The sequence below is a fragment of the Cololabis saira genome, chromosome 2 (genome assembly GCF_033807715.1).
Source record: "Cololabis saira isolate AMF1-May2022 chromosome 2, fColSai1.1, whole genome shotgun sequence".
NCBI lineage: Eukaryota > Metazoa > Chordata > Actinopteri > Beloniformes > Belonidae > Cololabis > Cololabis saira.
This window is the reverse complement of record NC_084588.1, coordinates 4,960,020-4,983,772: the sequence shown is the minus strand read 5'-3', so window position 1 is coordinate 4,983,772 and position 23,753 is coordinate 4,960,020. Positions and strand designations below refer to the sequence as shown.

Below are 23,753 nucleotides of genomic sequence, written 5' to 3'. Positions count from 1 at the left end.
ACCACCCATCCAACACACACTTACACACACACACACACACACACATAGGTGTTATATCGGTACACTAGGAAGGCTGCAGCTCCTAAATGGGCTTTTAAAACAATCTGTTGCTTCAGACTTTTCACAGAAACTTACAACCTGTGCTCTTATTTTAGGACAAATTTGGCTCTCAGTTCAAACAAAAAGATATGATAAGAAGTTTGCAGGAAATTGAGCAGGTCATTGGACAAAAGTACAAACTAATATGGAGCATAAACCTTGCTTCTCTGCTTTTTCTGGACTTTTTACTTTGAAATGATTGATTTTTTTATACTTGAATGCCTTTTAAGAACAAATACAAATAGTGAAGTTTGCAGCTTTTTGTTGGAAAGTAAGTCTGGCTGATTTCCTTGCTTTCAGGTGGAAATTCTGACCCTCCTCAGCACAAATAGAAATATTGAATAAAATCCAAACTGAACCAGAACCAAACTAAATCAGCCTCCCAATCGGGAATCAATAAATCAACAGGTTATTGAGTATAAAGTTTGTTTAACTTTTTCCTATTTCCGTCCCTTGAAATCGAGAAAGTGAAAAGTTTTGGTACTTTTTCAGGACAAATATAAAAATCCAAACCAACTCAACCAAAACTGAACCTGAGTATTGAGTTAAAGCTTTTTTTCTGCATCTAATGATTTTCTTACTTTCAGATGGAGGATTTTACAGTTTAAACAAGTTCAATGATCAAGTTCAAATCCAAGACTTTTTACAATCCCCAAATGGCTCTGGACTCCAATGACAGCAGTAAAAAGACAGCTTAAAAAGTGGGCAGAGCCGGGTCGTACCTGTGACGAGGACGGCCCTGCCGTGGGCGGGCAGCGTGGCGGGTGGCGGGCCGGTCCTGGCGGCGGCGTAGATGCAGCAGGCCAGGCTGAGCAGCAGCAGCAGCAGCAGCAGCAGCGCCGGCAGGCAGAACGCCCACAGACGCTCCACCAGCACCGTGGCCCCCAGCCACGCCACCAGCATGGGCCCGGTGCTCAGGTGGGACGCCAGGATCTTATTCATGAACCCAGCCACAAACACGGTGAGCACGGCCAGGTAGATCCAGAACGGGAGGGCGTAGTCGTCCATCACCAGAGCGTTCATCCAGGAGACCACCTGTAGAGCAGTTTTTCTGGTTCCTGCAGGATTCTGGAGGGATTTTGTTTTGTCTCTTTGAAGTCCCTGGGTCAGTCGGTGTCTCTCGGCCACTTTCCCTCTCTGCTGAACACACTCCTTCACACACTGATCAGACCAGAGCCTTGGCTGCGTCTCTGCGACTCTGCCAGAGTTTATATAGAGCTGCAGGGAGGTGGAGGAGGAGGGACTACACACTGAAGCAGCGTGTAATCTGCTCTCTCCCTCACTCACTCACACACACACACACACACACACACACACACACACACACACACACACACACACACACACACACACACACACACACACACACACACACACACACACACACACACACACACACACACACACACACACACATCCAGCCATCCTTTCTTGGTACAAACTAACCCTAACCCTAACCCTTGTAGTGAGATTACTTCTCTAAAATGACATGATCATTGGAAAGGAGTCGACCTCAGCAGCTGCAAGGTGACAGTGAACAAATCTGACAACAAGTTCAAGGAACACATGTTCAGAAGTATAACATAAAGTATAAATGCTATCAGATCAGATGGACTCAGCAGAAATCTTCCAGTTCCAGAGCTCAGATCTGTCTGGATTCATCCCAGAACGTCACCTTCTCCTGGACCAGGACTGATGTTCTTGATCGGGAACAGAGAGTCTTTTTAGAGGTTTTTCAAGACTAAAGTTAAGACAGTCATCCACAAACTCTTTATTAGGAAGTGCACATGCCCCCTGTGATGTCACACAGAGGTTTATTCATCCTAACGCTCCTTCAAGATTTTAGACTAATAATAGTAATAATACCTTTATTTATAAAGCGCTTTTCAAAAACAAGTTACAAAGTGCTTTACATGCAATTAAAAACAAGAAACAAACAGTTAGTACAATATTAAGATAAGACACAATTGAGAGATAATAAAAACAGACAAATAATACAGTCAGCAAGTCTAAAATAGTGAGTTTTTAAAAGTGACTTAAAAGAAGACAGTGTGTTATCTCCCTGATCTCCTCCGGCAGGTCATTCCATAAGCCAGGGGCTAAAACAGAAAAGGCTAATAATACTAATAATAATACATTTTATTTATAATGCACTTTACATTACTGCGAATCTCAGAGTGCTACATTTTTATAATTAAAAAGGAAACAGAAAATAAAATAAAATCAAGATAAGAGATAAAAGGATAAAAAATCAAGACATAGGTAAAAAGAGAATAAAACAATTAAAAACAGCAACTACAGTAGGAGAAAAAAAACACAGCATTGTTTAGCAATAAAATGCTTTTCTAAAAAGAAAGGTTTTTAGTCCTCTTAAAATTGTCCTTAGTTTGTGGTGCCCTTAGGTTGTCAGGGAGGACATTCTAAAGACGTGGACTGCTGCAGATGAAGGAATCACGGAAATGGGGCTCATCACACATCCGTACCGGCTGTCCCACAATGTTTCAACCACCACGTCACACTGGTCCTGCAACCAAAGTCAGGATGAAATTCCAAGTCCTGTCCACAGAGACATAATAATCTAAAACGACTGCAGGAATCATGCAGTCATCGTGTAGAGGAGCCCCCAGTGAACAGCACCACTGACCTCCACTGACCTGCACCGACCTGCACCGACCTCCAGGTTAAAATGTCCAACTTCAGAGCAGAAATAAACACGTTTACATTCAGGAACAAACATCCGTTCTGGTCTCAATCTCTGATTTCACATCCATGACGACTCTAAGGGGGGCATGTTTCTGTACAACGCTGGGAGAGTTCATATCAAGCAATACATTTATTTCTAATATGATTGATTGACAGTCAGCTTAGCCAATGGCTGGCCATCATCACCTCCGCATCCGTCTCCATCATGCTACCAAACTCACCAAAGCAAATCAGCGCCTTATATTAACCCAGCGTTGGCTCAACGCTGCAGTAATTCTGGTTTTGCCGTCAAGTCATCATGTGCAATGGGATATTCTGACGTAAACGTCGGCTGGCAGCTCTGCACGTGTCACTGGCAGAGGTGGGTAGAGGAGCCAAAAACTGTACTCGAGTAAAAGTACTGTTACTTCAGAATAATATCTCTCAAGTAGAAGTAAAAAGTAGTCATCCAAATAATTACTTGAGTAAAAGTAAAAAAGTACTTGATGAAAAAACTACTCAAGTACTGAGTAACTGTTGAGTAACGTCTGATTTATTTTTTTAACACAACCATTCAAACAGACTAAAGTAAAAAATAATCATCTTCAGGCAAATTAAATCAATAAAATAAATTAAAATTAATAAAAAATAAAAAATTGCTTAAATTAAAATAATATTAAAGTAAATTCAAGTACTTTGATAAATAATAAAATAAATAAAATAATAACAGAATAAAAAAATAAATTAAGCACAAGTAGCACAAAATTTCAAGCCTTTGTACTTTTCTTTTTTAACCAGGCAGAACTAGAACAAACATGAACTCATAGAAACTCTGTGTGTTTGAGTCTGTGTAAATGTGACAAAACATGCAAAAACAAACATTTTTCCAAAAATACAATTAGAGAGAAACTAAGAAACAGAGACCTTGTTTGTTTTGAGCAACCCTTTCTTCAAGTGAGTCTTTGTTTTACATCAGTCAAGTCAGCAGATGACTAAAGGGTCGGAACATTCAAACATTTTCCATAGAGACAGTTCCTACATGGTTGGATGCTGGGCTGGTTCAGAGGTTTTCACTCTGACATGTGAAGAGATGCACAGACGTCCCGCAGCCAGCAGGGGGCCCCCAAGACGCAAGGTCGGTCTCATTGTCCAGTAAGGGCCAATCCCAATCCCCCCCCTACTTTCTACCACTAGCCCTCCATCACTACCACTACCCCTAAAAAAGAAGCCACAGATTTTAGGGCACTTGTAATCTTCCCAGGGCCCAGTCCCAATACTCCCACTACTCCTACTTTTCAGCACCACCCCTAAATTTTGCGTGCTACGTCACTGCGTGGTTTACGTTCGGGTACGTAAGCGACTGCGTAGTTACGTTTGCACATACGTCACACCATATCAGGAAGCTGAGAGCTAAAAGCTGTTTTAATTTCCGCTGTAGCGCTGTTAATATGCCACTTTATTAAGTTTTAATATTTTTTCAGGCGTAAAAGTAACCGTTAAGATACCCAAAGAAACCTGCAACTCTGTGGAGAATTGCCGCTGGCTGAAATAAATCATTTAGGAAAATAAATGTTGGTTTAATAGATGAAATCTAACAGTTGTAGCTACGCCTGTTAAGAAATTTGCTCCGAAAATTTCGGGATCAAAACTGCCTGCCGGCTCGGGAGCTGATTTATGGTTCCGCGTTACACCAACGCAGAGCCTACGGCGTAGGTTACACGGCGACGTGCGGCGTACACCGTACCCTACGGCGTACCCTACGCCGTAGGCTCTGCGTTGGTGTAACGCGGAACCATAAATCAGCCTTTATTCAGGCGAGGTTTGAAAAAGACTTCGCAACAACGGGAAAGCGAGTGATTATATACATTCACTGAGTGGATATTATGAAAGTAAAATACATATTTCTCGCTAGAAATGTAATCAAAATGCATTTTTAGCAACATGGCGGGCAAGTGTGCGTGCACACAGTTTTATAAATCCGGATTTCTTTTTGCGCCAGCCATTTTTGGCTTTTGGGTTTACGTGCACTTTTAGTATGGATCCTACATACTCTTTTATAAATGAGGCCCCAGGACTGCTGCATGTTTTTGTGAGGGTAGCTCACATTAGCTACCTAAGGGAACACAGGGGGGACCTTGCAAACTCCACACAGAAAGGCCCTTTCTCCAACCCCACCCAGGGTGTGGGCACCGAAGTCATGGGGGAACTTAACACGCACTCAGCGCCCTCAGCGTCCCTGGCGGGAATTGAACCCAGGACCTCCTGGCTGTGAGACGGCTGCACTACCAGCTGATCATTTTAAGATTTTGACTCAAAGTGTCTGCAGACCAGGATCCTGTTTCAGATACTCATGACGGTTCATCGTCCCATGAGCTCGGATGTGTTCCATTTCAGCGTTGTGGACTCACAATGACTGCGTTTACATGAAGTCAATAACCCGAATTTGCACGACCATGTAAACACCAATAACCCCTTTTGAATAACCCGAATTTTCTCATATTCAGGTTTTTAAAAACCCGAATGTGAGCCCTGGGTTACTCCTTTTAAAACCCGAATATTGGGTCGTGTAAACGCCAAACGGAATATCCCCATCAAACGGAACAGGAATTTGTTTTCTGCTCATGCTCTGTTCACAAGGAATCCTGGTCTTTTGAGTCCAGGAAGTTCTTATAAACACGGAGAAACCAAGACCAGGAGGAAACTAATCACTTCATAAATGTAATGAAGGATATGAACATTTTGGCATTTGTAGACGGTAGAAAGTACCGGGATAGCCAGATTTACAAGAAAGTGAGTGAAAAGTTTGTTTTGAATTTGGATACAGGAAGAAGAAGCGGAAATGACAGGAATTGCGTCATGAAGTTCTCCGCGCGTCGCTGGTTTGATCCAGATATCCCGAATGATTAATTACCATGTAAACGGAAGATTCCGAATGTTTCAGTAACCGGAATATTAGCAATAACCCAAATTTTGACTGCTTGTAAACGTAATCAATGTCACTGTGATGGATGGAAACTCACCTGCAGGGTTCCAGGTGCAGAGCAATGATGCTGTGAGACAAGCCCATCACCTCCTGCTCTCCTGGGGAGTCAAAAACACTGTTGGACAAAGAGTCTCAGCTCTTTCATGGCGAACAGTCTTTTCAGATGAAAAACTGCTCAACCCTCAGCACCTGAAACAGAGAAAAAGAAAATGTTCAGTAACAGCAGAAAGTTAGTGGAACTGTCATCTGCAGCAGGATGGGATCAGCATGTTCTGAGCTTGACCTCACAACTGCTTTATCTTTTGTCCTCGGTGCTGCATTCAGGGATGACGTCACCTGAAGGAGAAATGAGCGGAGCTGACAAACGTGCACCACGGACAGTAGAAGACAGCTGGATGAAGGCTCTATGACATCAACTACAAACCTCTGCAGGGTTGAACCCTAACCCTAACCCTGTGGGACATCTGACTCCTCCAAACCTGGCTAATGCAACAATGACAACCAGATGGATTTGATTTGGGAGGTCTGGATCCAGACCATAGTGGTCAGTAGGTTATGGATCAAGAGCCTAACGTTCAGTAGAGGAACCGCTGGTCTGGATCCAGAATCATATTTATTTGCAGGCCGGAGCTTCAGGAGCTGTATGCTGCCCTGCAGTCCCCCCTCTGATCATCCCACTGCTGCTTCCACCTGCCTGTGTGGATGTCTGCTAGATGCCTGCTGACATCCTGACCTGCTGACCTTCCGGTCTCTGAAAAGATCTTAGGGACAACTTCTGTTGTAATAGACGTTATATAAATAAACTGAATTGAATTGAATAGTGGTTAGTTGGTTCTGGATCCAGACCATACTGGGCAGTAGGTTCTGGAGCCAGACTCTAGGGGTCAGTAAAGAAACACCAGGGGTGTTTCTCATGTACAAAGAGTGCGCCGCACAAAAAACGTGCGTACGCCACTTTCTACGCTCACGGTTGGATGTTCAAAAAGTGATTTGAACGTGGAAAGTTAAGGTCTTTCACGCACACATCATGTCTGGCGTACGCACTTATCTGAGGTTTTGTCCGTTGGCGACACTGGTGATGCAGTGAAGTCCAGAATATGAGGAAACGTGACGTCAACAATAAGTTCACCACCACATGAAGGACACGACAGTCCCCACATCACCAGATAAATTACACAAGAGTGGAGCTGTAACAATCTCACAATCAACCACATGAACATATGAAGGTAGGAGCCTGTCAATCACAACGGTGGAACCTGTCAATTACAATGACAGCCTTGGCTCCGTTAGAGGAACCTGCTGATGCATCAGATCACACTGATCTGCTGGTCCAGGACTAAGACTGGACCATCAGCTGGTTTAGTCTGGATCTGCTGGTCCAGGACTAAGACTGGACCATCAGCTGGTTTAGTCTGGACCTGCTGGTCCAGGACTAAGACTGGACCATCAGCTGGTTTAGTCTGGACCTGCTGGTCCAGGACTAAGACTGGACCATCAGCTGGTTTAGGTACCAAGAGGATCTTCTGGATCTCTGCCCTGAACTGGACCAGCTGCTCCGGTTCAGACCAACATGATCTTTCAGCTGGAGCTGCTGACAGGTCGGACATCTCTGTCACCATGACGACCGTATGGGTCGACTATTCGAGATTAAAGCCAGATTCTAAAATATCCAATAACTGTGTCTGAACAGAAAAACATAAAAAACGGTTCTCTAAAATTGTCTTTTCAAATAAATCTAACATGTCACTGAAAGGTTGGTTTCAAACTGATGTGATTCAGCAATGAATGAATAAAGTTTTTATTTAATGTTTAGGCAACTTTCCGAGTCTTATATCGAGTCGGCTGCAGGTGCTGCAGGATCCAGAAAGTTCTCCGGTGATGGAGGCCGGGACATAGACCAGTCTCTCCTTGCAACACTCCTGTCACAGTTCGGTTTAAGTTCATGTTTTATTTTGAAAGCCGTGTCTTTGTGTTTCTGTTCTTATTTGACGTTCCTGTTTCCCATCTGCCCTGATCATCTGCACCTGTTTTTCGTCAACCCCTCTGTGTATATCTGGTCTTGTCTTTCCCTTGCTCCCTGCTGTTCCGTACTGTTTCCTCCCTCTGTGTTTTCAGGTCTGGTTTTTCGTCTGCTCTCATGTTTGTTTGGTCAACCCTGCTTTGCAGCGCTTTTGGTTTTGAATTTATTTTTGTGTACGCAAGATTTCCACGCAAGGATTCACAATGGAATCCACGGACCCTTTGTACATGAGGCCCCAGAACTCTATCTTGATTTTTGTGGTCAGTAAGTTCAGGATCCAGACCCTAGTGGTCTGTAGAGGAACTGCAGGTCTGGATCCAGACCCTAGTGGTCTGTAGAGGAACTGCAGGTCTGGATCCAGACCCTAGTGGTCTGTAGAGGAACTGCAGGTCTGGATCCAGACCCTTGTGGTCAGAAGAGGAACTGCAGGTCTGGATCCAGACCCTGCTGGTCTTAAGAGGAACTGCAGGTCTGGATCCAGACCATAAGTGATCAGTAGAGGAAGTTTAACTACAAGTTGGTTTCAAATGAAACCCAGAAGCTGTTCCTTGGTCATGGATGGTGACATCTGTGGCATGGTGGAGGAGGTGCAGCCACTCAGGCTGACGGGACACAGGTGTGGCCCGTCAGCCTCTCCACCCTGCCAGCCTTATAAGAGGAGAAGCTGCTGCTGAGACTGGTGGTCAGACTGAAGCTGAAGCTGCTGAGTGAAGCTGTGCTTGTGCACGTGTGTCCTGGGTGTTAATAATAATAATAATAATAATAATAATAATAGCAATAAAGGGTTCTGCACAAAACTCCGTGTCCTCTCTATCCTGTCGGTCGGGCCCCGTAGCACTCGCCGTGCTACACTGGCGCCCAACGTGGGGCCCGACGGGATGGAGAAGGGAGGCACGGAGCAGGCCCTGGACGCGCTCGCCCATGCCATGGCGGACCTGGCCGCCCTGCTCCGGGACCAGGGCGAGCAGCAGCTTGCTGTGCTGGCGGCGCTGATGCCCGCGGAGCGACCCACCCCTGCGCCACGCTTGAGGTTCGCCGCAGCAGCGCGAGAGGAGCTGGCGGCGCCACAGCTGAGAGGCCGGGAGGCAGAAGCTGCGGGCCGGCAAGCGACGGCTCCCGAGACGGCGGGGCCAACGGAGCGGCCCACCCCAGCTCCACGCCTGGGGTTCGCCACGGCAACCCCAGGCGGGCGGCAGCGCTGGCGGTGCTGCAGCCGACCAGCCGGGAGGCAGTGGCTGCAGGCCACCAGGCGATGGCTCGTGGGACGGAGTCGGAGGCGGAGGCGGAGGTGGAGTCGGAGGCGGAGTCGGCTGCAGAGGTGGAGGCGGACCAGCAGGGCTGCGCCGTGGAGGAGGCGGTCCCGGAGGCGGACCGGCAGCTGGCGCGGGGCCGCGGCACGGAGGAGGGGGTGGTCCTGGACGCACTGTCTGGCCCGACGCCGGGGGCGTCCGGCCGACCGTTCCCGCTGCTCGGCCCGGCGCCGAGGGCGGCCCCCCGACTGTTCCCGCTGGTGGGCCAGACGCCGAGGGCGGCCTCCCGATGGCTCCCGGCAGCCGTCCGGGCCAGGAAGGCCCGGGGCGCAGTCGGCGGTTCCGGGCTTCCTCTCCCGCTCCGAGGGGGCGGGGGGGAGTAGGCTCAGCGGCAGGAGGAGCTGGCGGTGCCGCAGCTGACAGGCCGGGAGGCAGAAGCTGCGGGCCACCAAGCGACAGCTCCCGAGACGCCAGGGCCAACGGAGCGACCCAAGAAGGCCCAGGGGCGCAGACGGCGGTCCCGGGCTTCCTCCCCCGCTCCGAGGGGGCGGGGGGGGAGTAGGCTCGGCCGGACGGACCCCGGCGCGAGGTTGGCGTTGGGGGTGTGTGGCAGGGTGGAGAGGTTGATGGGACACACGCACCTGTGTCCCATCCGACTGAGTGGCTGCCGCCCCTCCACCCTGCCTGCCTTATAAGGCAGAGCTGGGCAGCAGCAAGGGGTCCTTGGGATGCTGATCGTGAGGTGCTGCTGGTGTGAGGTGCTTGAGCACTGTGTCCTAGGCGTGTGGCGGTGATTGCTGATAAAAAGAGTTCTGCACCAAACTCTGTGTCCTCTCCATCCTGTCAGTCGGGCCCTGTGGCACTTGCCGTGCTACAACATCAATTGGGAATTTTATCAAATTTGGAGGTTTTGTGAAACTCAAACGACTCAAGATGGATGTCTGAGTCTGGTTCTGATGGAGGTTTCGTGCCGTCATAAGAGACATTCCTCTACTCCTCATGCTTATTCAGGACAGAGGACCACCGGGAAAATGTCATACATGGACTGCAGTGTTGTGCATGAACGAGTTCAAATGAACGCCTTCATTGAACACGTTCATTTCTGTGAGAACGTTGAACTGAACGCAACATATTTGCAAGTAAAGAACTTGAACGTGAACTTGTTCATTCTGCAGATCATGAACTGGAATTTGAACTGTTCACATTATGTGAGTTTCAGCTTCACTGTTTAGGTCCAATTATTACGGAATAATCCTTCTCCTTTCACCAGCGAGCAGCGCACATTTAAAATACTCCACGAGACGACGACTTCACACTACATTACCCACAATGCAGTGCACACACTAGCATAGCAACGGGCTCCAGTTCCATGGCAATGGCAGTCTGAGCCCGGTGCATCTTTACATGACCAGTGAAGAGAGAGACGTTGCAGACGCAGCGTCAGCGAGACGTCAGATGATGCTCCGCTTATCATTATCTGGAATTTTACACATCGTCTCCCAAAGAGTCCGACAGTAAAAATCTTTCTGTGCAAATTATGTCCACCTGCACTGAGAAAACAAGTCCAAGCGTTTGCCTCGCCAACTTCACATTTGAAACTTCATTTGGAGTTAAAACATCCATCCAGAGTGAGAAAATATCTGCAAGTTCTTGATAATCAAACAAAGTGATCAGGAAAGAGCAAGACGACCCAACAGCCCCAAACGACCCCAGTCACTGCTGCTCCTTCAGGGGGTTGATTTCCCAGCAACAGGGAGATAAACTGATAATGGACTACATTGTAGGAGATTTACAGTCTTTGAGTAAAGTTGAAAAGCCACTAGGACAATACATGATTGTACAGTGAACAGTTTTAGGATAGGGGGGCGTTTCATTCGTACTTCTCACCTAAAAATATTGAAATGAACTGAATTTGAACTAGTTTAAAATGAAAATGGTAAACTATGAACATGAACTATTCAACTTTAAACTATGAGAACTGAACTTTGAACTAGTTCATGAGAAGTAGGAACTTGCAAAACACTGTTATTTCATGAATGGGATTAAAACTGAGTCACATTCCCGTTCACTTTCAGTCAAGAGCTTTGAGATGACTTTTGTTGTGACTCAGCATCATATCATCATTCCTCCATGACCTGACAGTGTGAGCTGTTTCTGCTTGTATTACGTTTGCGGCGGGGTCTTTACTGTCCTTGGGTTTTGATTCCAAAATAAAATATTTAAAAAAATACTTTTGAAATTTTCCTCACCGCAACATTGGTGCTTTATATAGCTAAATTAGGGCCCTATTGTATCTGTAGGAATTTCTTTTTTTTTTTTTTGTCGTTTTTCTTCCGACGTAATGAGGGCCTTTTTCCCCCTAAACGTGCCCAAAAAGTCACCAAATTTTGTACGCAAGCCAGGCCTGGCGAAAAATGTGATATTTAATGGTTTGCATTAATGGGCGTGGCCTAATGGCTCAACAGTGCCCCCTAGAAAACTTTGTGCCTCAAGCCCCACAATACGGTTTGACGTACATGCACGAAAATCGGTACACACCTGTATCATGTTGCAACTTAAAGAAAAGTCTCTTGGCACCATGGCCGAAACTAAACAGGAAGTCGGCCATTTTGAAATAATCATGTAATTTTGCCCCAATTTATGCCATTTCTTCAGCCGCTTCTTCGCCCGAACCGTAATGTGCACCCAGGTGTGTTATACATCAAAATGTGAGGCTCGATCCTGCGACGATGCACATTACTTTTCTCAGTAAAAAGCGTTACCGTGGCAACGCTAGACGCCAAAAAGCGTGCCCCCCCTTCATCTGATTGGTCCATATTTGATAGTTCCTACTTTCTGCCATAAGTTTTGAATGGTTTGTCATAAAGACTCGTGGGTGGTGTCATCTGACTCGGTTTTGAGTACTTGACGTTCATTGGCATGAATTAGCCCCGCCCCTTCTTCTGATTGGTCGATATCTGATAGTTCCTACTTTCTGCCGTAACTTTTGAATGGTTTGATAAAGAGAGTAGTGGGTGGTTTCATCCGCTAAATGTCCAGGCCTGAAGAATCTACATGCAAGTCATACAAGCTTCCACTGCAGCACGCCTGAATGTGCACAATGGTGCAAGGGCCCATTCATCGCTGCTTGCAGCTTTAATTATCTTTAGTTATTTTTCAGGACAGATGCTCTCCCTGGCGCAACCCCTCCCCATTTATCCGGGCTTTGGATCAACACTATTCCTGGAGTACAGTTCCAACATCCCCCTGACCAGCATGCCTCCACCAGCGCGCTCTTCAGCGGCTCTCAAGTGGTTCTGCTGGTTTCCTCCCAACATGGTTCTGGACATGAGGACCAGACATGTCCACGTTCGTCTCATGAGTCCAGAGGACATGGTTCCAGGTTTCTGCTGGTTGTTCAGATGCAGGTTTGTGGACCTCAGTCCTGATTACATCATCTTTTTAGCGGTTTTCTCCTGGAATCCACTAAACCAGTGGTTCCCAAACTTTTTTTGCCAGGCGTAACAGAATTTTTTGTACGTAACAGAATTTTTGAGCACCCCCCCCCCCACCCCAATGCAGACACACACATCTTTTGCATTCAAATGCGACTGCAATTTATTTCATATTTTGAACATATGTGCGAAAAAACTGTCCATCTCTGTAAAAATAGATTTTCAACCTGACCAGCTCGCATAGATTGAAACAACAAACCAAAATCTAAACATTTGCTCTACAAAAAAAGTACACCTTTAATCCCCACATCTGTTCAGTGATGGGAGTGGGCTTGCTTCATGTGTGCAACACATTTATTTTTTTTTTTCCCTTTTCACTGTACAATACAGTATGCATTACTTTCAACATTTTTTTTCCAAAAATAACCAGCTCCCTGAGGAAAAAAAAAATGCAGCAACAGCTAAACAAATAATCAAAATCTCAACAATTGCTCTGCAAAAATGTCAGTTTTAATTCCCACACCTTTTCAGTGAGTGGGGTGGGCTTGTTCATGTTACAGATCCTCTCAAACCAGGTTGCAGGTGAGAGATTACCACATGCATCTTCCTTCCAGTAACACCGGGTAGTTGTGGGACCTGAAGCAGTAGGTCCCCGGTTAGATTCTTCCTGAAGAAGCAGGTCCACGGTTAGAAAAAAAAATCTTTTTTTTTTTTTTTTTTTAGTCTACCTTCCAACTCCACCGCGCCCCTCCTGCAATAGCGCCGTGACCCCCCTAGGGGGCGCGTCCCCCAGTTTGGGAACCACTGCACTAAACTGTGCGTTAGAAAGTCCTGGCTGAGACCTCTGAGTGTTTTGGTTTGTAATCAGCAGAAGAGTGTTTGGACGGCCTTACGGAGCTGCCAGAAGGACGACCCCTGTTTATCTGCTGTCATGGATCAGATGCAAACACGTCGTTCCTGGAGTATAATTAGATAACAACCTGCTCTTATATAACGCCTTCCCCCACACACACATACACGTACAGTATACCCCCACCCATCCAGGACGTCCTCCGCCCTCTCAGACGGGGCCTGCAGGTCGTCGTCAGTGATGAATGAAACAGACCGTTACAGGCAGCGTGTCCGAGCCAGGAGCTGCTGGCAGCCACAGGACGCTCTGGGCCCCCGCCCAACCGCCTCATCCAAGAATCCGGTGTGCTGAGACTTCGTGGAACTGGATAAATACAGACTGTGACAACGGAGGCTGTTTGTTTTGGGCACGTCTCTTTGAGAGGACACGACCTGGTTCTCACTGCAGAGACCCCAGGAGGGGCCCCTTGGACAGAGGTGGGCCCCGGCTGACCGCTCAGTCCAGAACAGAACCACGGTCCTGGACTGGAGATCAAGACGTGATGCTGTAAATGAAAGCTGAGTTAAATTTCTGCTTCACTGATCTTAGACCTGAAGGTCCCACACCGAGTTCCTGGGGGCCCGAACAGGCTGCTCCATGAGATAAAGGGCCAATCCCAATACACCCCCTACTTTCTACCACTAGGTTTCACTTACTACCACTAGCCCTAAAAATGAAGCCACTAGGGTAAGGCCCTTGTAATCTTCCCTAGGGATTGGGACACCACTTGCTACGTCACTGCGTGGTTTACGTTCGGGTACGTAAGCGACTGTGTAGTTACGTTTGCACATACGTCACAACATATCAGGAAGCCCAGAGCTAAAAGCTGTTTTAATTTCAGCTGTAGTGCTGTTAACATGCCACTTTATTAAAGGAGCCGTCTGTAAGAAATGGCCAAAACTGGTACTGCAGTCACTTTCAAAATATTGTTGAGCGGCGTGTACCCTCCCCCTCCTCCCCCCGACCAGAGGTTGCCAGGTAGGCTGCAGAATGCAGCAGGAACGTAGGCTGCCATGGCTGCCATAATTAGAGCCGAGCTGGCAACCCGGATGCCGAAACAATACTGACTTGGTGATTGGGAGATAGGTGGAGGGTGGAGCTTCAGAAACAATACTGACTTGGTGATTGGGAGATAGGTGGAGGGTGGAGCTTCAGAAACAATACTGACTTGGTGATTGGGAGATAGGTGGAGGGTGGAGCTTCAGAAACAATACTGACTTGGTGATTGGGAGATAGGTGGAGGGTGGAGCTTCAGAAACAATACTGACTTGGTGATTGGGAGATAGGTGGAGGGTGGAGCTTCAGAAACAATACTGACTTGGTGATTGGGAGATAGGTGGAGGGTGGAGCTTCAGAAACAATACTAACTTGGTGATTGGGAGATAGGTGGAGGGTGGAGCTTCAGAAACAATACTGACTTGGTGATTGGGAGATAGGTGGAGGGTGGAGCTTCAGGCCAAAACAAAAAATGACAACATAAACATCAGTTGAGGGCTGCAACTCCTCTTTTTAAACTGGAATATCCTGGCTTGAGTGCTGTTGTCAGTGACATAAGTATTTGAAATGAACATGATTTTTAAATGTCTGTTGACATATCGGGGTCATTTTATGATTTGTTTTATTATTGCTCTTACATACAGCTCCTTTAAGTTTTAATATTTTGTCAGGCGTAAAAGTAACCGTTAAGATCCCCAACCTGGGCTCAGATTATCCAAATAACGCCTGTTAAGAAATTTGCTCCGATGTTTTCGGAGATGATTTATGGTTCCGCGTTAAATCGACGCAGAGCCTACGGAAAACTGTCCAATAACGTCTACCATAATGTTTTTGTCCCACCTAGAGTCTTCTATTCAGTTGTATTGACGCAACATGCGCCACCACCAGTTTGGGGGTGGAACTGCAGCAGTGATCATCAAATTCTCGGCTTGCCCGTTGACAGAACAGGGGCACTTCAGGGGCCTATCAGATTACAGATGGGGCCTCGGCCCCCATGCCCTGTATAATAATCTATAGTTGTGTTGTAATGTCAAATGTCATCAAGTCTGTAAACAGTCAAGAAGGAAATTACAATGGTCAGGTGATCAGTAGTTCCTTCCTGGATTCAGATAAAGTTACACAACAAACAAAGAGCATAAGATAAGATGATTGCATTTCCAAGACTCAGACAGTGAGTTCATTCAAAGAATCAAAGTGCATCATATAAAGTATTACCATGTGTCCAAAATGTAGAATACATTTTGGACACATGGTAATACTTTTGGACATGTCCATTACATTTGGACATTTTGGCTCTCTTTCAGAGCAGCTGCTCTAGTCTGGTCCTGCAGCTGCAGCTATGACTATAGGCCCCAACACACTAGAGCACATGTGGTAAACTCAAGGCCCGCGGTGTCATTTCATGTGGCCAGCAAATGCTTCCTTGGTTGTAAAAAAAACAACAAAAAGAAACAGGTCTATGTTGCTTTAAATCGTACATTGACCATAAACTACATTTCCCACAATACATTACGCGTTTATGTTACCCTCGAAGTGACAGCAACCTGCCACTAGATCGTAGTGTCCACAAGTGAGATTGATCAGATTGAGGAATATCCACAAATTATCCCCAAATGTCCAGTAAGCCAAAGATTGATGCAGATGGAAGGAAGCTTCATGACAGATGGGAGGGAGAATATATGTTTGTGCTTCAGGAAGAAAGGCCGCTATTTCTTGTGTGTAATGAGGCCGCGTCGGTCATCAAAGAGTTCAATCTACACCGGCATTTTGAGACCAAACATGGAGCCAAGTATTCCAAAGCTAGTCTTCAAGAAAAACAACAAACTGTGTGATCACAAAAGCCACCTCCAAAGACGCTAAATTCATTGTGGCTGAAGTCTTTTTCAGAGCGTGCCTTTTTTGAAGCATTGACTATGTTTACATGCAGTCAAAATTGGGGTTAAGGTCAATATTCCGGTTACTGAAACATTGGGAATAATGTGTTTCCATGCGTGAGCAAACAGGGTTATCCCTGTATACATGGTAATTAATCATTTGGGATATCTGGATCAAACCAGTGACGCATGGAGAACGTCATGAAGCAATTCCCGTCATTTCTGCTTCTTCTTCCTGTATCCAAATTCAAAACAACAACAGCAGCACGGCGGATAATGAACAGCCCAGTAGAAGTCGTTTTGTTTCTCGGTCCTGTAGTTCGTCTTTTTCAGCGTCTTCCAGCAGAGCTTGATCTGGTCTGGCGTTCGTAAAAATGCTGCTTTGCGCAACCTTTCGCTCACCTTTTTGTAAATCTGGCTATCCCGGTACTTTCTACCGTCTACAAATGCCAAAATGTTCATATCTTTCATTACATTTATGAAGTGATTAGTCTCCTCCTGGTCTTGCGTTTCTTCAAGAACTTCCTGGACTCAAAAGAGCAAGATTCCTTGCGAAAAGAACATGCGCAGAAAACAAATTCCTGTTCCTTTTGATGGGGATATCCCGTTAGGCTTTACATGACCAAATATTCAGGTTTTAAAAGGAGTAACCCAGGGGTCATATTCAGGTTTTTAAAAACCGGAATATGAGCAAATTCCGGTTATTCAAAGGGGTTATTGGTGTTTACATGGCCGTGCGCAACCGGGTTATTGCTAATATCCCGGTTAGAAAAGGGTTATTGACTGCATGTAATCATTCATGCTGAAAGTGTGTGAGCAGGTGTGTCCCGACCAGATACAGACTTTTAAAAATGTCAGTTCATCAAGAAACACCATTGCAGGTCAAGTCAAGGAGCTAGCAGGAAACCTGTTGGCACAGCTGCCCGAAGAGTCACGCAATTACACAGCCTTTCGTTAGCTGTTGATGGAAGCACAGACAACACGGCACAGTGATCTACTGTAGCTTCAAGAGAGGCATGAGGTCGGACCTCTCCGTCACAGAGGAGCTCTGGGAAGAGTTGGTGGGAGTAACTACAGACGGTGCACCTGCAATGTGTGGAGGAAAAACGGGCTCGGTTGGATTAATGAAGGACAAAATGCAGAAAAGTGACTGTCACACGTCTCTGATAACGTACAGTATCATTGCATCATCCACCAAAAGAGTGCACACTGAAGGCTGATTTATGGTTCCGCGTTACACCAACGCAGAATGGTGTGCGTCGCTGCGTGCCCTACGGCGTAGGCTATGGCGTACCCTATGGCGTAGCTGTGCCTCCAGAGCCTGCAGGGCACCGCCACCCGCACCGGTGCCCTCCGCCCTCGTAGCGGACAACCTGCACCGCAGAATTGCACTTTGGCTTTCTTTTTTTAGCCTTTTTAGCAGGGCGAGCCGTTACATTCGACGTGACCGCCCGACCGCGAGCCGGCGGTGAAGCCGGGAGCGGCGGGGGCCCTCCGATGTCAGGCCGCGGTTGCCAGTCGGTCTGGAGGAACGGGGGGGGGGGGGAACACTGGGACACTCTGAGCCGAGGAGGACCCGTGGGAAGTGGACACGGGGGCCGGAAGCAGAGTGCGCGCAGGGGACAGAGGGGGCATGGGCGGGACTTAAAATGAAGGCATCTGATTGTTTTTTTCCCCCCTGCCAATCCTCTGGTCCTCTGACCAATCCGTGCCATTCGGTGCGCAAAAAACAGATTGGTCAGAGTTTTTACAGGATTAAAGCTGTCAGAGAGGTCGGATTTTTTTCTTTCCTTTTTCTGAACACATTATTCACTGGCTACTCTCAGGATGGAAGGACCATTTCACCCAGTATAACAATACATGTTTTAGAATACGATTACAGACTATACCTTTAAGTTTTAATATTTTTTCAGGCGTAAAAGTAACCGTTAAGATCCCCAACCTGGGCTCAGTTTATCCAAATAACGCCTGTTAAGAAATTTGCTCTGATGTTTTCGGGATGAGAAGAGCCGCCGGCTCGGGAGCTGAGTTATGGTTCCGCGTTAAATCGACGCAGAGCCTACGGCGTAGGGTATGGCGTAGGGTACGGCGTAGGGTACGGCGTAGGGTACGGCGTAGGGTACGCGTTGGTGTAACGCGGAACCATAAATCAGCCTTTATTCTGGCACGATCTGAGGATACAACGCAACAACGGGCAAGCGAGTGATTATGTACATTCACTGAGTGAATATTATGAAAGTAAAATATATATTTCTCGCTAGAAATGTAATCAAAATGCATTTTTATGCAGAAACTAACTCTGTTATATATTGATTTTATTCACTTAAAATTAGAAAATGTCCGTCATGTTTTTTTGTTTGATTCAGTCTGCAAATGATGACGTAAAGCAGTCTGGGAAATTTTTCTGGCCCTCGGTCGGCGAGTCAGCATCTGAAATCCCTCGCTCTGTAGAGCTAGATTCATACACACTAGCCCTCGATATGCCCACTAGCCCTACATGCAAAGAGGAATTAGGACACCACTACCCTCACGGGAACGCGCAAAATTTAGGGGTAGGACTGAAAAGTAGGGCTGGGGGGGGATTGGGACTGGGCCTAAATGACTGATTGGCGCTTCTCTAACTTCAGACCACAGCACCCCAGCTTTGCCATCTGCTCCAGTCCTTTCACCACCGATGTCCGCAGCGTGCCCCATCACCTTCAACTGGAGTTAATCCAGCCTCCAAGCGACAGTGGCCTGACAACAAAGTTCCAGGATGCTAAAATCGAGGAATGGTATCATCTACTGTGATGCCACGGCTTCGCCTCCATGCTGCCTGGTACTATCTTTGCGAACAGATGTTTTGAGTAATGAATATGAACAAAACCAAGTCCAGATCACGCATCAGTGATGACAACCTCCACGCTGCGTTACAAGACCTAAAAACAGACACTGACACTCTGGTGTCAGACATTTGTTCCAGAAAACAGATATAGCATTCTTAAAAACCTTGTTAAAATATATATAATATAAATATATATTTATATTGTATTTATAATATAAATATATACTTATAAATATATACCCTCTAGTATCGCTCTGCTAAATAAATTATAGATCCATTATTAATTTCATAATCCACTGGGTTTGGTGTTAAGCACTTTATTTATATATATATATATATATATATATATATATATATATATATATATATATATATATATATATATATATATATGTATATATCTCATCTTCTCCCGCTTTTCCGTTACCGGGTCGCGGGGGCAGCAGCCTCAGCAGAGATGCCCAGACTTCCCTCACCCCAGACACTTCCTTCAGCTCCTCCGGGGGGAGTCCGAGGCGTTCCCAGCCGAGAGACATAGTCTCTCCAGCGTGTCCTGGGTCTTCCCCGGGGTCTCCTCCCGGTGGGACATGCCTGGAAGCCCTCCCTAGGGAGGCGTCCAGGGGGCATCCGGTACAGATGCCCAAGCCACCTCAGCTGACTCCTCTCAATGTGAAGGAGTAGCGGCTCGACTCTGAGCTCCTCCCGGGTGACCGAACTCCTCACCCTATCTCTAAGGGAGCGTCCAGCCACCCTGCGGAGGAAACTCATCTCGGCCGCTTGTATCCGCGATCTTGTCCTTTCGGTCACTACCCAAAGTTCATGACCATAGGTGAGGGTAGGGGCGTAGATTGACCGGTAAATCGAGAGCTTCGCCTTTCGACTCAGCTCCCTCTTCACCACGACGGTCCAGTACATCGACCGCATAACTGCGGACGCTGCACCGATCCGTCTGTCAATCTCACGCTCCATTGTTCCCTCACTCGTGAACAAGATCCCGAGATACTTAAACTCCTCCACCTGAGGCAGGACTTCTCCACCCACCCGGAGAAGGCACGCCACCCTTTTCCGATGGAGAAACATGGCCTCGGTCTTGGAGGTGCTGATTCTCATCCCTGCCGCGTCGCACTCGGCCGCAAACCGCCCCAGCACATGCTGGAGGTCCCGGTCTGATGAAGCCAACAGGACAACATCATCTGCAAGGTTCCCAAACCGGATCCCCTCCGGCCCCTGGCTACGCCTAGAAATCCTGTCCATAATAATTATGAACAGGACCGGTGACAAAGGGCAGCCCTGCCGGAGTCCAACATGCACTGGGAACAAGTCTGACTTACTGCCGGCAATGCGAACCAGACTCCTGCTTCGATCATACAGAGACCGGACAGCCCTTAGTAGAGGGCCCCGGACTCCATACTCACTCAGCACCCCCCACAGAATGGCACGAGGGACACGGTCAAATGCCTTCTCCAGATCCACAAAACACATGTAGACTGGTTGGGCAAATTCCCATGAACCCTCGAGCACCCTGCAGAGGGTATTGAGCTGGTCCAGTGTTCCACGACCGGGACGAAAACCGCATTGTTCCTCCTGATTCCGAGGTTCGACTATCGGCCATAATCTCCTCTCCAGTACCCTGGCGTAGACTTTCCCCGGGAGGCTGAGAAGTGTGATCCCCCTGTAGTTGGAACACACTCTCCGGTCCCCCTTTTTAAACAGAGGGACCACCACCCCGGTTTGCCACCCCAGCGGTACTGTCCCCTTCCTCCATGCAATGTCGCAGAGGCGTGTCAACCAAGACAGCCCTAAGACATCCAGAGACTTGAGGTACTCAAGGCGAATCTCATCCACCCCCGGTGCCCGGCCACTGAGGAGCTTACGAACTAAGTGACCTCGGCTTGGGTGATGGATGAGCACGCCTCCGAGCCCCAACCCTCTGCTTCCTCAGTGGAAGGCATGTCAGTCGGGTTAAGGAGATCCTCGAAGTATTCCTTCCACCGTCCGACAATGTCCCCAGTCGAGGTCAACAGCTCCCCACCAGCACCATAAACGGTGCCGGCAGAGTACTGCTTCCCCCTTCTGAGGCGCCGAACGGTCCTCCAGAATTTCCTCGAGGCCGACCGAAAGTCTTCCTCCATGGCCTCCCCGAACTCCTCCCAGACCCGAGTTTTTGCCTCCAAGACTGCCCGAGCCGCGGCCCGCTTGGCCTGCCGGTACCTATCTACTGCGTCAGGAGTCCCACCGGCCAACATAGCCCGGTAGGACTCCTTTTTCAGTCTGACGGCATCCTGTACTTCCGGTGTCCACCACCGGGTTCTAGGATTGCCGCCACGACAGGCACCGGAGACCTTGCGTCCACAGCTTCGAGCCGCCGCGTTGACAATGGAGGCAGAGAACATGGTCCACTCGGACTCGATGTCCCCCGCCTCCCCCGGGATCCGAGAGAAGCTCTCTCGGAGGTGGGAGTTGAAGATGTCCCTGACGGAGGGCTCGGCCAGACGTTCCCAACAGACCCTCACAATCCGTTTGGGTCTGCCCAGTCTGTCCAACCTCCTCCTCCGCTAGCGCATCCAACTCACCACCAGGTGGTGATCAGTTGACAGCTCAGCCCCTCTCTTCACCCGAGTGTCCAAGACATGCGGCCGAAGGTCAGATGAAACGACAACAAAGTCGATCATTGACCTCCCGCCTAGGGTGTCCTGGTGCCATGTGCACTGATGGACACCCTTATGCTTGAACATGGTGTTTGTGATGGACAAACTGTGACTAGCACAGAAGTCCAACAACAAAACACTGCTCGGGTTCAGATCGGGGAGGCCGTTCCTCCCAATCACGCCTCTCCAGGTATCACTGTCATTACCCACGTGAGCGTTGAAGTCCCCCAGTAGAACAATGGAGTCCCCAGTTGGAGCACTATCAAGTACCCCTCCCAGGGACTCCAAGAAGGCCGGGTACTCCGCACTGCTGTTCGGCCCGTAGGCACAAACAGTGAGAGACCTTTCCCCGACCCGAAGGCGCAGGGAAGCGACCCTCTCGTTCACCGGGGTGAACTCCAACACATGGCGGCTGAGCTGGGGGGCTATTAACAAGCCCACACCAGCCCGCCGCCTCTCACCCTGGGCAACTCCAGAGTAGTGGAGGGTCCAGCCCCCTTCAAGGAGCTGGGTTCCAGAGCCCAAGCTATGTGTGGAGTCGAGCCCGACTATCTCTAGCCGGTATCTCTCAACCTCACGCACAAGCTCCGGCTCCTTCCCCCCCAGCGAGGTGACATTCCATGTCCTCACTGTGAGGGTTTTGGTCCAGGGATTGGGTCGTCGAGGCACCCCGCCACGACTGCTACCCAGCCCACATTGCACCGGCCTTTCATGGACCTTCCTGCGGGTGGTGGGCCTACAGGAAGGCGGGCCCACGTCGCCGTTTCGGGCTGAGCCCGGCCGGGTCCCACGGGCAAAGACCCGGCCACCAGGCGCTCGCCTACGAGCCCCAACCCCAGGCCTGGCTCCAGGGCGGGGCCCCGGTGACGCCGATCCGGGCGACGTAACGGTCCTCGCTGTCTTCTTCTTCATGATTGGCTTGTGAACCGCTCTTAGTCTGGCCCGTCACCTATGACCTGTTTGCCATGGGAGACCCTACCAGGGGCGAAAGTGCCCCCGACAACATAGCTCCTAGGATCACTCGGGCACACAAACCCCTCCACCACAGTAAGGTGGCGGTTCAAGGAGGGGATATATATATATATATATATATATATATATATATATATATATATATATATATATATATACATATATATACATAAATATGTATATATGTATTTCAACCAAGAATAAAAATAAATGTAATGCTTGTGCTTGCATGTAGATTAGTGTTTGTTGTTTTCAGAACACAATGAATGGATGAGGATGGAGGAGAGGGGCTTGGTGTGTTCAAGGACAGGCAGAATGTCCTCATCATCAATTCGCAGTTGTGAACTGACACAACCCTGATTTTATTTTCAGTTTATTACACATACTACTTCATATGTAGCAGTTTATTTGTTGTTTACAGGTGTATGTGTTTATGCAGACAGATGTTTACTCCTGCAACGCCGTGCAAATTTCTATTTTGTAAAATGCCACATCTGTCACACATGTTCTTAGCAGCTGGTTGGTTCTATGTTACTCTGACCTCAACTGTGTTAAAATGTTTTAAACAAAGTTAATGTCATAACTTGTGTTTTGATCATATTTTAATGTATTTAATTGAATAGTTTGATTATTGTTAACAAAACAACACAAGTAATGAATACAGAAAGTTATTTCACGATATGTTACGGAGTAGTTACATTTGTTTATATTTAGTTACATTTATACTATTTTACAGTTACATCTGGCCCTTTAAGGGCAACCTTTATGCTGATGTGGCCCTCCATGAAAATCCGTGAGTTTGACACCCCTCAAGACTCTTGAGTTTACAAATAACTATAGGCTTTACCAAACACTAACATTTGAAGTTTGGTTTTAAAGGTGGAGGTAGTGTCAGCCTCCTTAACCCAGATTGGAAGTTGGTTCCATAGTAACGGTTCCTGATAGCAAAGACCCGTCTTCCAAATCTACATTTGGATACTCTAGGAACTACGAGTAAACCTGCACTCTGAGAACGGAGAGCTCTGCCAGGAACATAAGGAACTATCAGGTCTTGGAGAAACCAGGAGTTTGGCCGTTTAGGA

General features: G+C 47.6%; 1 protein-coding gene across 1 annotated transcript in view; it reads right to left on the bottom strand.

Annotated features, from left to right (window-relative positions):
• hsd11b2 (hydroxysteroid (11-beta) dehydrogenase 2) overlaps positions 1-1,269 on the bottom strand; it is a 33,312-nt gene extending 32,043 nt beyond the window's left edge. The window contains exon 1 of the mRNA XM_061736516.1: positions 822-1,269. Within this exon, the coding sequence (XP_061592500.1) occupies positions 822-1,122 (301 nt within the window). The 5' untranslated portion in view covers positions 1,123-1,269. The remainder of the gene's footprint in view (positions 1-821) is intronic.
• Between the last annotated feature and the right edge of the window lie 22,484 nt (positions 1,270-23,753).